Source organism: Streptopelia decaocto, assembly GCF_964273445.1.
Source record: "Streptopelia decaocto genome assembly, chromosome: 3".
Classification (NCBI taxonomy): Eukaryota; Metazoa; Chordata; class Aves; order Columbiformes; family Columbidae; genus Streptopelia; species Streptopelia decaocto.
This window is the reverse complement of record NC_138656.1, coordinates 42,153,590-42,170,954: the sequence shown is the minus strand read 5'-3', so window position 1 is coordinate 42,170,954 and position 17,365 is coordinate 42,153,590. Positions and strand designations below refer to the sequence as shown.

At 39.6% G+C, this 17,365-nt stretch overlaps 1 protein-coding gene across 1 annotated transcript in view; it reads right to left on the bottom strand.

Annotated features, from left to right (window-relative positions):
• Nucleotides 1–733: 733 nt before the first annotated feature.
• Nucleotides 734–17,365, bottom strand: part of NID1 (nidogen 1) — a 48,460-nt gene continuing 31,828 nt past the window's right edge. The window contains exons 13-20 of the mRNA XM_082049970.1: nt 16,995–17,219; nt 16,168–16,340; nt 14,062–14,188; nt 8,926–9,097; nt 6,707–6,864; nt 5,215–5,338; nt 4,124–4,236; nt 734–2,608 (exon numbers count right to left, since the gene is read on the bottom strand). Coding sequence (XP_081906096.1) covers nt 2,487–2,608; nt 4,124–4,236; nt 5,215–5,338; nt 6,707–6,864; nt 8,926–9,097; nt 14,062–14,188; nt 16,168–16,340; nt 16,995–17,219 — 1,214 coding nt within the window. The 3' untranslated portion in view covers nt 734–2,486. The remainder of the gene's footprint in view (nt 2,609–4,123; nt 4,237–5,214; nt 5,339–6,706; nt 6,865–8,925; nt 9,098–14,061; nt 14,189–16,167; nt 16,341–16,994; nt 17,220–17,365) is intronic.

Sequence of the window (17,365 nt, the reverse complement as noted above, 5' to 3'; positions counted from 1 at the left end):
AACTAAAGGCCAAATTCCCTTCAGTTCCACATGTAGTTCCCAGCATGGATCAACACCAATCTCCTCCTGTAACTCCACACACCACCCCTTAGATTCCAGTAGCTCTCCTTGCTGCCTCACTGCCCACTTTTCCAATGGCTCACTCGACAGGCATGCTCTTCTCCAGCTGTCCATCTACACAATGTCAGAGACCTTTTGCCACCCACCGAGGCACTGACATGCTGCAGCTGTAAAAGTTGAAGAGTTTACATCTCAGCATTCTCACCTCCAGCAGCTTCACTCAGTTTGCAACTTGCCCTGCAGCCACAGCACACGTGCAGCCACACACAGAGCTGTGGCACCAGACAGCAGAGCACCCTGTCACCTACAAACTCGGCACCAGGGCATCTTTGAGCAGAGGGATAAATTCCGTCCCCCATTTAATCCCGTCCCTGCCCTATATTTCCACTAACAGAGAAGTCTGAAGTACAGGATAGCTCAATTATGCATACTTGACACAGCTAAACAAGAGTTGACAACCAGTAAAAATTCCATGTCAAAACAGAGGAAGCTGTGTGTTCTTTAAGTGCTCTCACATATTTGTTTTGAATAAAAGTTTCCTACTCATTTCAAAATACAAAAGCCCCAACAGCAGTTTTTCCCCAATAGCGTTGCATCTTAGAAGTATCATCACCAGATATGAGAGTTAGCTAAAACCCAGAAATCAACAGGAAGAGATTTGAGACACCATATATCACTTTCTTCTGTAGGCATGACTTTCTTTTTTATAGAAAATAAAAACAAAAAAATTTTATTTACTGTACTGTAGATACCTGTACAGAGTGTAAACCTTAATATTTCACCAGATAAGTGAATAATTCTGGAGAAAGAGTTATCAAGCACCTTCATTTGAACACATTTTTGATATTTACAGTAAGACATACCTGATTAAGTGTATGAATAAAATGAATTAAAAGTTATAAAAAGTTATACAAAAAATATTTAAAATGTTTATATGCTTTGTTATTTTATGATAAATATAGAATTAAAGAGGAACATGTCACACAGCTAAGACTCAGAATTGGCTCTGTTTAAAACTGTTACTGTTGTGCCTGAAGAGGGAGTGAGGAAATGGGGATGTTATAATAGCTTACTGCTCTGATCGTAACTTTGTGAAATGTGCTCTGGCAGAAGCCTCACGAGCCCCGTTTTGCTCTGCTGCTGCAGGTTGACTTGCGGGTACGCTTCCTTCCTAACACACCATGTGGAAGCCAAGCTTCACTCCCAGATTTGTACAGCTAATTTAACATGAGAACATGCATTTTTATTTTCCCTCCCAGCCCCAAACTTAATGGTGATGATGAAAATATCAACTTTGCTTTGATTTTCAGCATACTTTTTTTTGCTGTTACTGAACACTGGCACACAAATGAGACATCATGATTTCTTTTAAGCACCAAGACACAGGTGACCTTTCTGGACATCAGATTTTTAACTGTCATTGTTTCTCATCATCTATAAAAAAGAATGGCATGGTTTGCTAAAGAAGAGAGATTGCTAAGATAGAATTTAAAGACCACTTTCAGGCTTATAGAATCAAACACAGAAATATTATTTTAAAAGGTCTCAGGAGACAAATATTACCACATGTATCCGTAAAACCAGATGCCTCCAAATGAATCAACATCCATTCTTTGATGGACTATCATCAACTGAGATCTATATCGAAAGTTTTGTTTAGTGGATTTTAGGAAACAACTCTGGAATCCACCTCAGACACAAGAAAACACATCTCTCAAAATCCACCAAAACCTTCAAATCTATCCACTAAGCAGTGCTGATTATCTGTACAGAATCATGTGGTGTGGGAAAGGATCACATGAGCTGGGTGAGAACTACCCTCACAGCACATGGATAAAGTATTTCCATAATACAAGAGTCAAAAGTTGAGATTCAAGTTCTGGAAGTGGAAAGACTGGTAGTGGGAAGGAATGCAGTTAGGCATGAAATCTGTGATATTACTGGGTGTTCCCACCCACATCTATTTATCTTTGGGACCCCTGGTTTCTTCTCAGCTAGAGTTATGGCCCAGGCACATAAATGATTGCCTAAGTGTGCAGATAACTGCTGCATACTCTAAGGTACAACCCAAACTCAGGATTTGAGTTGTGCCATTCTCTTTGTTCGATATTTGTTACTTTAATTTTACCAAGACAGATGTCCTGCTAGCCCAGCACAGGTGCAACTAAGGCCTCCACATTTACCTTTAAAAGCAAGGAGGTAACATTACAAGAAACAAGATGCAGTTGAACCCAACCTGGGCAGCTCTGTCTTGCCTAACTGCTATAAAACAGTCACTGCCATTGTGTGTGCCTGCATGTGCGCATTGTGGCTTGCTGTCACCAACACGGAGCACTTATCTTTAGGGTCTGATTGTGTTGATAGGAGTGAATTGTTTACAGCACATTTCCAAAAGCTGTCTGCTGCTCTAAAGCTTATTTTAATGTTCAGTTTGTTTCTATACAATCCACTCCAACTGTGTTGTCAGGGCAGCGGCAAGAACGGCCTCCGGGGGTAGCCAAGCAGAGGTGAGTACAACCGCCATTATTCACTGTACAGTAGTTATGTCCTGAAAAAGAACAGAGATGGAAAATATTAGAGAAAAACAAAAGCAAAACCACAATAAAAGCCAAAACACATACATACAAAAGAAGTGCAGACTTCATGACTACATTAAAGAAACAAGCCATAATGAGATTGAGAGTTAAAGAAAATTATGCTTTGGGGAGATAAGAGTCAACATATCCTTATGCCAGCTTCTGATATTCACCTCGAAGATCGAGATACTGTGACAGAGCAGGAGAGGCAACATGAGAAAACTGGGCTGTTCCTGAAACGTTCCTCATAAACTGTCCAAGTGGTCACAGACCTTAGAATCGAAGAGACAGTGAGTGCAGAAATACAGAAAGTGCAACGGAAGGACAAAGTGCAAAATGCTACAGGACATCATCCCTGAATACCACACACTGTAAAAACATGGAGGAATGACCCATGGAAACAAAAAAAAAGGGTGAGTGAGGAGGAGCGTGTTAATGTTAAAGGGGGAAAAGAAAGAGAAGACAGTGCCAGAAGCAGCAGATCTGAGGGGAAAGGCATCTGTCTCAGAAAAACACTTGAAACAGACATAGGATGAGAAAGAAATGATAGTCAGGTTCTGAATATTATAAACACAAGCATTTACTCAGAGCACACAGTGTTGTTTTGTTCTACTCTGTCTACCAAAACAGAACCATGAATTAACCAGTAATAACCACATAACTATTTTCTTAATTATGACATTTATATGCATTTTTAAGCTCCGAATCAAGCTTTCAATGAAAATAAATGATGTTTTTTACTATATATATATATTGAATAATCTGAACAGAAACTATCTTAGGTTTTTTTTAGGCCTAAGTAAAAACCCTACATCTCCTATAATTTCTGCCATGTTGCAATTATAAAAAGTGAACTCTTCTTCCAACTGTGATTTGCTAAGAACAACATAACTGAACAGTGACATTGCTTCCCAAAGAAGAAATTGTTATTTCAGTCTATCAGCTTCCTCTCTTCTAAGCTTTACAGGGGGCTTTTCAATAACATACCCAAAAAACTTAATATTCAACTGAGCAGAAAGACCAGCCCAGCCACTCTTATCACCTGCTGTTTTCTGAACATTCCCTTTTTAAAAAAAACCACTGGATCTCATTAAGGACATCTGGAAGACCATGATATTCCTGTAGTTTAAAAAAATAAGTAAATAAAGTTGTAGCCGTGAATATAGTATTCAATTTAGATGATGACAACACAGCAGTTTTTGCCATGTCAGATCCTCATCTTGATCATACACTCGTCCTTTCATAACGGACAGAACAGGCGCCTTCTTCCCTCCCTATTCTGGTTTCATATGGCAACCGCAACAACTGCTTTAAAAAAAAAAATAGGTGGCTTTCAGTTTCCTTGTGAATGGAAATCTAAGCACTAACCAGTTCTTCACTAACTACCTACATTGGTTGGCAGCGTGTCAATTGGAGCTGCTACTAAGTTCATTTATACGCTAAGGTGCTGCACAGCTGTAAAAACTTGAAAATCACATCTAGATTACCTCCTGGGCACTGAGCAAAGGCTGTCGTGATTCCATAGAGACGGGAGCGCTTGTGAGGCTGGAAGTTATCGTTTTCTATTGAAATTGTGCGATCCACTGCTACAACAGCATCCCTGCCATATGCAGAAGAGAACACACAGAAGTGAGAGGAAGGTGGAAGTAAAAGGGAAAATAAACCAAAATGAACAAACAAAGGGGAATAAATCTGAAGCTGCTTCTTTTTTACAATTAGGAAACAATGCCAGAAGCAAAATACTCCAAGACTTCATCTTTCCTGGGCAACTCCAATATGTCATAGCCTGCATTCTAGGTAGCTAAGAAATTTAGCAGGGAGCCTACATTTTGAAGGTACTTCCAAGACAGGACAAAGTCGCTCTACAGGAAGGCAGTCAACTGCTAGACCTGTAACACAGTGTTTCCCATTTATGCAAGCCTATTCTAGAATAGCATTTCCCAGCTGTTAGGTTCAAGCTTGGAAATCCTTACATACATAAATTGCTCTTCCTGCTACAGCTGATGCAGTCATTTGTGCAAGAGTTTGAAGACGGAGCCCACACAACCATGTACATCAAGGAAAAATAAATGTTTAAAAATGCGTGGACTAGATTTTTTTTTCTGAAAAATATAGTTTAAACTCTAAAGTCTTGATCATATGTCAATATTTTAGATAATTTGCAACACAGAAAGTGTAAACAAGACAGTAAAATTGTTGTTTTTCTTATTTCTGGTTAAATGTTTAGATAATAAAAGGCATAGAAAGCCACAAGTGATTAATTTCTGCTCGCTACAATGCAGCAAGAACAACCACAAGGGAAACATGTCAGCTCCCACTCCTTTCCCAAAAATGTTCAGTGCTAAAAGCATTTTCTTAGAGGACAAATCACTATGATGAAAGTGAAAACTCAGCTAACTGGCAACATCAATAGGTCAAATCTACAGATCCACTCCACCCTGCATTAGCTACTGCCAGGAGACCAAACAAACAGGACTGTGTGAGAGTTCAGACATGAGAAATGCAGTGTATACTTCAGTTTCTACCAGGGAGAAGAACAGATTAAAGCATTCTGTTATTTCTTTAGCAGATAACATACCTTCTCCAGTCTGTGTAGTATAAATTTTTCCCATAGCTTGTAACACTAAAAGGATACTGAATTCCTTCAACAATCTTTCGTCGACCAAGCTGATTAGGGTTCATGCACTCCAGCCTCTTGGTACCTGGGTGTAGCAAAACAATTAAGCCTTTGAACCAGGGCAAGAGAGCTCTCATGAGGGATGAAGGCCAAGTGTAAGCATGCAAGCATGAACAGTGTAAAACTTCCTGGAAGTCCTGCAGTATGCTGCTTAGCCAAAGCCAACCTCTATCCACATCTCTGCGTGTGTCAAAGATGGGATGGAGAAGTACTTTGGTGCTAATGCTAGTCAGCACCTAACTTACAGGAACACACGTGTCTAGTGCAGCCACGGCCGTTGCTCACAAGCTGATATTCATGCTACAGAGACCAGCGTCCTCAGGCTGGTGTGGAAGGTGACAGAAGGTCTCCTCCATTCTGGAGGGATTCTTCAACCACTAACCAGTTCCACCTCCTCTGGAAGGCATTTTTGCGGTTAGTTTGGTAAGCACATTCCCAAAATCCTTGCTAGGTTTTGGCCATGAAGGCAAGACTGCAGGAAGAACATTTGACTTGTAGATGTAGATAAGGGTGCAAAAAGGTCTCACTGTAAAACTACTACACACATTGGGAACACTGCCAGTGAGTGTAAACACCTCCAGGTTTCTCTTAAGTACTGGGTTCCAAAATTAAGGAAAAAGGAAAAGAGAAAAATGCAAGAACAAGAGAGGAAGAGAGAGAAGAGAAGAGAAGAGAAGAGAAGAGAAGAGAAGAGAAGAGAAGAGAAGAGAAGAGAAGAGAAGAGAAGAGAAGAGAAGAGAAGAGAAAGCACAAGGAGATATATTTAAAGGTTGGAGAAAGTGTCTTACAGTAAAAAAAAGAGTGCTCGATCTTTTTAGTTTATTAAAAAGTTGAAAGGTGAATTGAAGTATTTTCTTTACTGGTAAGACACTAGCACCAAGCTAACAATGGGTCAGTGGCAGAACCTTCATGATTCATGTCTTGATTTTTAAATGTAGCACAAACTGCTTTTTCAAGACTTGCTTCCGTCAAATATAAGCCAAACTTCGCCTAAGATTACAGGCCTTAGAACAATAGTACCAGGATGACATTCTTTAGAGCCAGATTAGAGGAATCCATGTTTTTTTCTGGTCTTAAGACTCTCAACTTCTTCTACAAAGGCCTAAGCACTATCTAAAGAGACAGCCACATACAAGACACACAGATATAAACCTGCTGCATTCCCAGAAAGTTTCGTGATTAAAATTGAAATCTCAGCTTGCATACAGTCTCATGTGAATGCTACAGTCATAGTAACAACAAATAAACAGAGAGATTATTAAAGGCAATAAAGAAAGGCATGAAGTCTAAGATGCAGCCCAAAGAGCTAAACATTAATTGCCTGTGCATAATTTCAGGATTGGACATACTTATTCTGCTACTCTCATGAAGAAAGGTTGTAGCATCTTTTTACCTGCATCTACCCAGCACAGCATTGAGGAATAAGGATCAAATGTCAGCCCATTTGGTAACCCAAGATCATCTTTAACAAGAATTCTTCTGTTTGTGCCATCCATGTATGAGGTTTCAATTTTAGGAGCTTCTCTGTTCCAGTCAGTCCAGTACAAGTTTCTTAAGAGGAAGAAAAAGGCAAGAGTTAAGACAGTGACTGATCTCAAAAGATTGCTGTAATTAAGGAAAACGCTAAGGACACAAGAGTAACACACACACCTCCTAAATCTTAATGTTTGGACTCGGTGATCTTAAAAGTATTTTCCAACCTAAACAATTCTATGATTCTAAATCCTTTAAATAAATAAAGATCACATTGCGCTTTGACACAGAAGTAACGAAAATACAGTAAAGATGTAGTAAATGTTATACTTCCATTAAAAACAAAAAGAGCAAGCACACATGTGAGAAGAAATGCTTTCTCTACGTTGTTTAGGTTCTGTGCAAGATACCAGGCAAAAAGACCTCTGTTTCAACAGTTCTGAGGACCATTCAAATTGTTTGTCTACAACTCTCCTCCTCACCACTCATCATGCCTGCTCAAGCTAAGCAGCAAGAGCCTTTGACATCCATTTGTGGGATTCATTCAAAGCTACATTTTGCTTTTCAGTGCACAAAATATGAAACATGCAATGGAATCAGAGTAGCTTATGGTCAAGGGAGAACCCCAGAGAGGACCATTAATTCACTGATGCTTTATTATTAACGGTCACTTGTCAGTAGTGTGTTTTTCCTTGGATGCACTTTCTGTGGCTGAGAATTTACATGGCACTTCAAGGCAAGCACCTTTGTTGTTTGCTCCTTAATGCACATGTACACACACACAAAATCTACTAGGAGACAGAAGTCTGTGCTGCTTGACCTGAATCCAGAGCCCTGGGCTCCCCCCCGATTCTGCCGGTGGGATTCTGCACAGAACAGAGGTCTCTCCTCAGTCTGATTATGGCTGTGCCTCTCCCCTTATCTCACACTAGAGATGTACATCCACAGCTGCTTTCATCCTGCTATTACGTTAAAGACATTAGAGAAGTCAATACCCTTACTTTTTCATTTAATTTTGCATCATTCAAATTTCATTAATCACATGCATTCTTTTATCACTACAAACCTTGTTTGCAAACATCTGGAAGGAGGATGCATCTTCCAAAGAACCCTCCCTGAGCAATATAGTACTTTCATTCATTAATGAATTCTCACCTATGACCATTCCAAATGCCTACTATTTCAATTAAGCAATCATTTAGTAGAGCTTCCCAGCAATTCAAGAAGGAAAATAAAGACTATTTGCTTCCTGTGTAGCCTCATCTAAGTGTTCCTGCTTCAGCAGGGGGATTCCCTCACATTTTGTGATTCTGTACTTTCCAGTATTTTGACTGAAATGTCTCTTCTCAGCAGTGGCCATGCTACAGAAAGTTGCACCAGGACAACAACACACAAGTCCAGACATTTATGAACAGATATGCAGTACTACCATGGATTCTGTAGTAGTTTTAATTTTACCTGTATTTCTTCCAATATTCAGAGAGAAAAATCTCAACAGATCAACTATGTACATACTTTGATTTTCGCAGGCTGGAACCATAACTTTAAAACAGTTATACATTCCTACTGACATGCTGCTTGGCTATTTCTGTGACTGCTCACAGGCTAAATTTTTAAACTTCATAGTTATCTGCACCTTCCAATAGAAGCCTGATAGAACCTTCTCCGGCAACTGAATGACAGAAAAGATACGATGAGAGTTTTCAAAGAAAGAGTGCTGTACAGGAAGAAGGGCTGTCATGATGGAAATGAAAACACAAGATTGCTTAATCTAGTATTTTAGACCAGTAATCTTGCAAAAAAACATTTTTTTAGTTAAGGGCAACACTTGCCATCCTGCAAACTATGTACTGAAAACAAGGTACAAATAAGCATTTGACAAACCTCTCAATAAAATATCACAGTATTACATAGCAGGCATTTTAGACATTTTATTTCCTGTGTACCACTCAGACACAGGACATAAGTAGATTATTCTATTTGTAGTTTTAGTTGTTTCAGGAAAATATACTCCTATTATTGTCTACAGATAGCCTAAAAACACAGACTCAGAGTGTATGCTTATGTTAAAGAAATAAACAAACCAACAAATAAATAAAAATCAAGCTTTGCATGTATCTCTTGACAACATATCCATACCCTCTCATAGGATCCACAACAATTGCTCTGGGGTTCACCAGGCCAGTGTCAAAAAGGATGCGACGCTGACGCCCATCCAGCCGAGCCACTTCTATTCTATCCAGTTGAGAGTCAGTCCAGAAGATGTTGCGACCTAGATGATCCACAGCTATCCCCTCAGGGCTTCCCAAGTCTGCAGGAGAACAGAGAAAAATGTGCCTAGGCATTATATTTATTCCAAATACACAGTGTCAGCCTTATAAGCATAACTCTTAAACGAGATAAGTTTTCTTCAGTTTTCTGGCTGCGGTCCAACAAAAGCTACTTCATCTTGGTTAGAAGAGGAATATGCATTTTGCCATATGAAGTTTAAATACACAGAACTTTCATAAATACATAGAATGACAAATTCTATGAGGAACCAACTCATCATACACGTAAGCTTCCCCTGGGGGGTAGACACAGAAAAAGACCGGATAGCAGAGAAATAAACAGTAGAGATTATCAGAATCTTATTTTACTCCCGTCAGCAGGTAAAGAACTAGAACAGATTTTATAATCCTTGATATTTCCTTTTCTTTGGTACTGGCATACATGGCATCCCTCTGAAAACTGGATTTAAGTTAAGTTTAGACAAAGCAATACTTAAAGATAATCAAGCTCCAAAGCACTAGAGATAATGATATTAGCTAACTGATGGAATTTAAATCCAGTCCTTCACTTTTGCAGAGCAATCCTTTTTGGAACATGTTTTAGTACTGTATGTGCAGTTTTTGTTGGACAGTTAGTTGTTCCAAAAGCAACAGGAAATAGCAGATAATGACCTTACTGCTTTAGCATTAGTAATTTCTAACTCAGATGAACGATGCAGAATAAAAATATAGCACTCCACGGTTTAATTCAGTGCTCTATACTTTCCAAGGTTTGTACAACCACTGAAAAGAGCAGGCAGGCTGTGCGGGATGTAATGAAGCCAAACACGGGTACAAATCAATTTTAGTCCAATTTCAGTTCCAAAAGAAAAAGAAAGAATTGTACGACATCATTTCCAAAGAGAGGTGAAGTGACCTTCCATATCAGCCAGCTATTAAAAAAAACCCCACAACCTTTCAAATGCAGGTCCACACATCACGTAAATATCCAGGAATGATGCAGTGTCACCCATTAGCCTTCTACTAATTCTCAAGTTTATTTATTGACAGCCATTAAACAAACAGTATGTGACATAAACAACCTTTCTGGAGAAAAAGCATTTGGTCCAGAACACCGGGTAGAGCAGTCTGAAATTCGCTATTGTGACTTTGCTATGAATAATAATTGCACAATAGCCTAAACAGCCTCTGCTCTCTCACATAGGTGGTTTATACTTACCACACTTAAACGGGACACATGACATTATGGATGTATATTCATTGCTGAAGAGACAGAAAAGAACAAATAAGATGTATCTCACTGCTTCTGACTCACAGCTCATATACAGGGGAGCCAATAAATGAAATGTGAATCAATTTTCTCTTTACCACTCCCAAGGGCACTTGGGCATACTTTAACTAGTTACACTGAATTCACATTACTACTTCTGTTTCTCCAAGTGCACCTGTGAGGCTAAACCTGTCATCTGCGAGAAACCAGCTCACATTTACCTCAGACGCTCAAATGTTCTTACTTCTTTTCTTGCTAGTGGCAGAGGCTGCTGAGAGCGGCCTCATTCTGAGGTGATGGTGGTGACAATCCCCAGTCTCTGGGATCAGAAGATCACCGACTAAATGGCAGTGGAGCAGCTTCCAGCCTCTTTTAGGAAACAGAAGAAGGCAGCAAGCAAAAAAATCTGCTGCCACTGACTCCCAGGAGCCCCTGTTCCCTGACCAGATTTAAAGAAGTCTAATGTGTCTTTCCTGTCTGGTTGACAAAACTATTCCCCTTGGAGGGTTAAGGGAATATATAGGCTTCACGTTTCACCAGTCTTCCCAGAGGCACAAATGTGTTCCTGCTATATTGTCATCAGGCCTGACACAGTCACAGGCTCTGGCCCTGGGGACGGACTTGTATAGACATGTACAGCTGGTTGTAGTGGCTTAAGTCATTTAAGCCACTACAACCAGGAGGAAGCTCTTCTTCCCAGCCTCCCTCCACAGCTGCAGAGCTCCGAAAGCCTCCACAGGCGATACAGCTGCAGGGATAGATGAGAACTGGATAGGACTCCACAGTAAAACATGTTTCTGCAAAGCAACACAACTTGGATCACAAGAGCTTTAACAAACAAAAAAAGTAGTGCATTCCACAAAAATACATGTGAACTGAAGAAAGCAGCTGCAGCTCACAGAAGGAGAAAGGCAGAGATTGAAACAAACCAAAGAATTCTCATGAGTCTTCTGGGAGGGAAGTATTTTCCTATTTCCTGAAATTTTTAAGTTTCAGTTTGGGCCAGCATAGGAGATGTCTATTCAAATACTGAATATTCAACCTTATTTTGTTCTGAGTACTTTCCTGAAGAGCCAGTTAATGTACAGAAAGTAAACTGCAACATCACACAATATCTCTTCAGGAATGGCATTCACTTCCTATGCAAGCAACAGGACAACAGAAATCATGAGGTGCCTTTACAGATACAATGTTTTCTGTAGCTGGTAAAAAAACATGACGTTTCCATGTAGCATTGAAGCATCCTGAATTACATAAAATAATCAAATTTAGTTGAAAGCCTTCATATTTTATACACTTCAAAATTTTAAATGTGTGCACACATATTTTCATTAGAGTAATTCATATCCATATAATTTTTTAGCAATAGTAATTTCATTCACCTTTTAAAGTGCAGAATCTGAAAAATTACTTTGAGTGGAAATTGGAAATCCTTTCCCCACAGAAATTGCAGTTGCACAGGCACATGGTCGCACAAAGGGTTAGAGTCCCTTTCAGATTAAATGTGTTGGGATGAAAAAGAAGTCTTACAAATATCTCAGCCATCAAGTTGTACAGAAATACGAAGCTCTGTAATTGCTATAATGGTTAGGGGTGGCCTTAAGCTCTCCCTTTTCCCTTCCTAGGACAATGGTAGGATCCAAGCCACCTCCATCTCTCTGCTGTTCCCAAAAGCCTGGATGAAGTCCCAGCAAACTGGCTATTCTGAAGCACAAACTCCAGGTAGAGTTCCTCCACATGTCCAAAGAAAACTAAAGCGAATTTATTGCAGAGTTTTAAAACTGGTTGATCATTGTGCTAAAATAATTTCCTAAATTTTTGTGACAATAGCTGCAAAGGATCCAAAGCAAGGGCAACATCCTCCAGTATCTTGGCTTCACAGGTGTTCTAGGATCCTGAGGACACTAGTTTTCAAAAAGTGCCTCCAGCTTTTCTTGTTGCCCTTTTTTTTTTAATGCCCTCACATTCACTTTGTTCTCCAAACCTGTCCTCCCCCTTAACCCTTTCCATTTAAAAAAGGTTTCCATATTTAAGATGCATGGGCTTACATTTACCCTTCTAATGAAATGGACTGCAGTGAGAAGCACAGTCTTGGAGGAAAGGGTATAAGAACAGGACATAAACATAAAAGCACTAACCCCACAATACACTGCAGTCCAATTCTTGAATCACAGAATAACTCCAAGGGCAAAACCCAAACAAGGTCACTTTACTCACTTTTATTTTACAGCTTGAGTGGAAGGCATGGAAAGTCACGGCTGAAACCTTTCAGTTGTTTGATCCCCAAGCTCAGGAACAGAGAACAGGGGTTCTCCTCTTCAACCTCCCTGCTCACCTGTTCTTTCTCAGCACAGCAGGCAGATGATGAGCAGAGAACACGAAAGAAAACGACTGCACATAATCCAATCTCAGCTAGCCAGTGCATTACCTTCCTTGCTTACCAGAACAAAAAATCAAAGAGTGACAACCCACAGAGGATATTCCATGTGAACACATAAATGCATGTCTTTAGTCAGCTTTAGTTTTGATTGTGTTTGATATCCATTCAATAGCAAACTGAAAATTCATCCTCACCTTTTCAGATCATAAATACATTGAACAATGATGGGTCTACCCCCGTGCATGACCTAAGTTTTAATGAAAACCTTCCTTCTTCACATACTTACATCTTGTAGTCATTGCATCATTGTAACCAGAAATAGCTTCTGTCTACAGTAGCTTGAGCTTAGTCTACCTATGTGTTCCATTTCTTAAGGCCAGGGACATGGACCTTTTCAGGAAAGATGCTGAACCACCCTTTCTGATCAGTACTGTTGACAAGATACGACTATAACAGAAGTGGGCTACACAAAGGCTGCCAGGCTGGACACAACATAGCACAGCCAAGCCTCACACAGGAAAGTGAGGTCTTGAGTGTGCTTTACAAATCTGGGATGTCATGAGCTGGGGACTTGTCCTGAGACTACCAGATGTGCTGCCCCACTATGGGGGCAGACCTAAGGATGACAGCACAGGTAGAGAGCAGTAAAGCCTGCCTCAAGATTCCTCCCTAGAAGTGACAAAGCATCCAAAGAAGGTTTGGTTTGTTTTTTAGTTTGTTTGGTTGGTTTTTGTTGGTTTTGTTTGGTTGGTTTTGGTTTTAAGTTTTATTTTGGGTTTTGGTTTTGGTTTTTGCTTTGGTAAACACAGCAAGAATACAGGCACAGCCTAGGACTGCAACTGGGTACAGAAATCCTCTAAACAATGAGGAGCTGAGACACTGTCCAAAGTCCAGTCTGTGAGGCTCTGAACCCCACACCGATTAGTGCCCTGAGGTACGCTTTAAAACAACCACAGCACCTTGATTCATCTTTAAAACCCCTTGGCCTTCAATTAAAACGTGTCAGTGATGTTCACAAGACATTCACTGATTAGACAGATACAGTATCCTGCAACTGCAAATAAGGACAGAAACATCTCACTGACATTCTGCTCTCACTTCTGGCCTTAAACTTAGTTTATTCAAAGAGAACCAACTTCTTGTCTATCTTAGCAGTGGAAAGGCAGTGAAGGTCTATTGCATAAGGAATGGATCTTTTTTCATTTTATGTTATCCAGACTTTTTCATTATTGTTTACGCAGATAACACCAACTTGTAATGCTAGACCTCAGGCAACACCTGGGAAATATATATGACTAAATTCAAGTCTCTCATGCCATTAGAGAGTAGCAAGAGGAAGGATTTTTTGCTGTTACCTGTTTTGATGATGGTTGTTGGTTCCCCACCATGCAGGCTTGCTCTGCTGATCGAAGGGCCACTGATGTCTGTCCAATAAACCATCTTGTCTGTGCAGTCATAAGCAACTCCAATAACAACTTTGTCCTGTTGGTCAACAAGCAAATTACATCAGCTTACGCTAAACAAAAATTATTTGCCAGCAGCACTAGCTATGGATCGAAGTCTCAAGACTGAAAAAAAACAAAATTCTTGAGGAAAGGTGAGAGATGGGAAGGATAGACAATGAAAACGACTTGGTGGCAGTCACTGTAGAATAGCTTAGTAAAATACTTTCAATTATAAATCCCTTTTAAATAGCAGACACCATTTACAATTATGTTATTTCAAAGCAGCATTGTAGATATTACTACTGAATAGTTTATCTCACTTCTATAACTTCATCTGCATATCCATTTAAAGAAAGTTCATGTTTCTATTTTACTGTGTTATTCCTCCTGTGCTTTTTTTCCTCATTCTTTCTCTTCCAGGAGGAATAATGACTTCTATCAAATCAGACTTGTGCTCTGTATATTTATCAACTCATGCATGATAGCTGCATTCCAGCAGTGCTACCTACACAGCATCATTTTACTCAAAAAAGTTCTAGCAAAGTAAATTGTTAAAATAAAAAAAAGAAAAAAGCTTAAACAAATACTACAAAAATTGTTCTGCTGGAAAGAATTTGCTCAGGCACAAGGAACATATATATAGTTTTCCAGGCAGAAGAAGATAGGACTAGAGTTTGTGTTTAGTTGAAACTTTCCTTCAGACAAATGAAAGAGACTACGAAGGTAAAACAATAATTTCACATGGATTCCCAGATCTATTGCCTGTATTGCTTTTGTAACTTGCAACTTCTTAGAAAGATGGTCCCAAACCATACATTAAAACATATGGACTTATTCATCAGCATACATTAATGCTGTATGCACAAAACAATCTGAACACTTTTACACTGCTGAACACTGTCACTTCGCAAACACTTAATGCTGAGGCAACACAAGTAGAGACACTGTCAGCAGAGACTTAAAGTTTCATTTTAATTGAAAAATTTAATGAAGAGTTGCATCTTACCTCTTGGAAGCTCTTTCTGAAGGCACTTCTAATCAATTCATTTAAGTTAGACCAAGTAAATACTGAGACTAGGTGACAAAGATTCAGAATCACGTGTCTATATCAGCCTAACTACCCCGTTTTGCACACAGTGTTTTACTTGATTTTTACATTATTGCAGCAGCACTTTGGACAAGAGACAAAAGCCTGATTTTGCCCTTACATCACAGCAGACTGTGGTACTATTTACTGAAGAGAATTTGTGTAATTTAATAAGTATTTGGTCTGCTAAATATTCACAGTAATGTAAAAAAGAGGCCAGCATGCTACATGGTATTGCTATCTATTATAAATACAGTAATACTGGAATGAAAACACAAATCCCAGGCTTCAAGCAAAACCAATGTGAAGAAACTGGAAGTGAGAAGAGTTGGCATGTGTCACAGGTGACGGAAAAGATCCTCTAGACAGTAGTAAGAAGTGTGGGAAAAAGATTTACCACCCACTGGTCCTGAAAAAGGAGATGGAAGCAAAAAAAGGCAGAATAAAAAAAAATTAAAATTTCTATATATCTTGGCTGGAGCCAAGAATTGCGGAGAATTTACTGAAAAACAGGAAGAGCTTAGGACTTAGGAAAAGACTTTGAGGATGTAAAAGAGAAAAAAAGTGCCTCTCCATATAATGCTCTTATAGGTCTCCCAGACTTTTATATCAGAGTCAGAAAGCCAATGGAAGTGTGAGTGCAGGATGGTTTATATGATGAGCTGTTGGAGGCATGTGAAATCACAGATATTAGATTTTTGTCATAAGATATTCTTTAAAGGCAAATAATTCTTTTTCTATAGCTCAGTTTTAGGCTTTTTGACTAGTCAGATTAGGAATATTCAGTGACAAAGTGATGGGATACGGAAATTTTAATCAACAGTAAAAATTGAGTTTGGAACTTAAATTATCAAATTCCATAGGTGAACACTCTCACCTTTGTCACAAGCCTTCTAAAACACATGAACCTAGTAGAGCAGGTTACTTACTGGAATATGCAAGAGTGCTTTTGCACCATTTTTCTTCATATTGTTTCCCTCTAGTGGAACGTGTTCAATTTTACCACTTTGGGCAAAAAGCAAGTGTGTTCCTGGTGGCAGAGGTACCGTATCTGGTCTAACAGAGGGCCCAATAACAACAGGAGGAGCAGCTGTGCTCAGACCTTTTTAAGAGAGAAGGAAACAGATGGGGAAAAAATTAGCTTGTACAGGATAACAAAGGTTCTTGTTATTTGCAGAGACACAATTACAGTCAGATATCTTAGAAGGAAACAGTCCTACAAGCAGACTCTAATAACTATAATCAGATGCAGAAAGCTTCTGATTTCTTCCCCTTGGCTGACAGAGAAGGAGCGACTGACATAATAGGTCTTTTCATGTTCAGCTTTGTAAAGTGCTCTTTCCTTCAAAATGTTTAGAAAAATCTATCTATTTTACAGCTGAAGCGAGGAAGATATAAGAAGGAACATCCTTCATTTCCCAAGGCAATTCAGTTACCACACATTCAGATTTGCCACAGCTCTCAGAGAGCAGAAACTATAGGGGTCTCTCATAGTTTCTAGGCAGGGAAGAAGTTAGAAAAACATTTTCTTATTCACAGGGTCACCACAGTTATCCAGATGCCCCAGCTGAAGGAAAAGTCTGTGCTGGAGTTACTGAAGGGCTGCAGCACAAGGCATGTTGTCACTGGGCCAGCAGAGATCTGCATTGCTCGAAACCACTGCTGTATCTCAGGAGCATGACTAAGCCCCACATTTGGGACACAGTGCACTTCGGTGGAGAGACACCCAGAAGAAACAAGTGCTTCAGCCACTTACATGGTGGTCGAACTCCTGGGCCGCTTCTGGTGCCATCAATCTCATTTCCATCCCTGTCCACACACCAACAATATCCACTGCTAGAATGGCACTGAGTGGGTAGGTAATTCCCATGCTCATCGCACTGGGGAATGAAATGACCAACTCTTATCTCCCTTGGGAAGAAAGTGCCTACACTTCCAAGAGCTACTTCTCGTTCACGCTGGCATTTGGTTTTTTCCGCTTCTGTGAAAAAAAATATAGATGAGTGAATATTTCTGTTTTAACTAATAACTATTTTCCATTAACAGTTAATGTATGCTGACCACTGATAACATAAGCATTCTTACCGCTGGAGGAACATGACACTGTTACAGCACTCAAAGGCATTC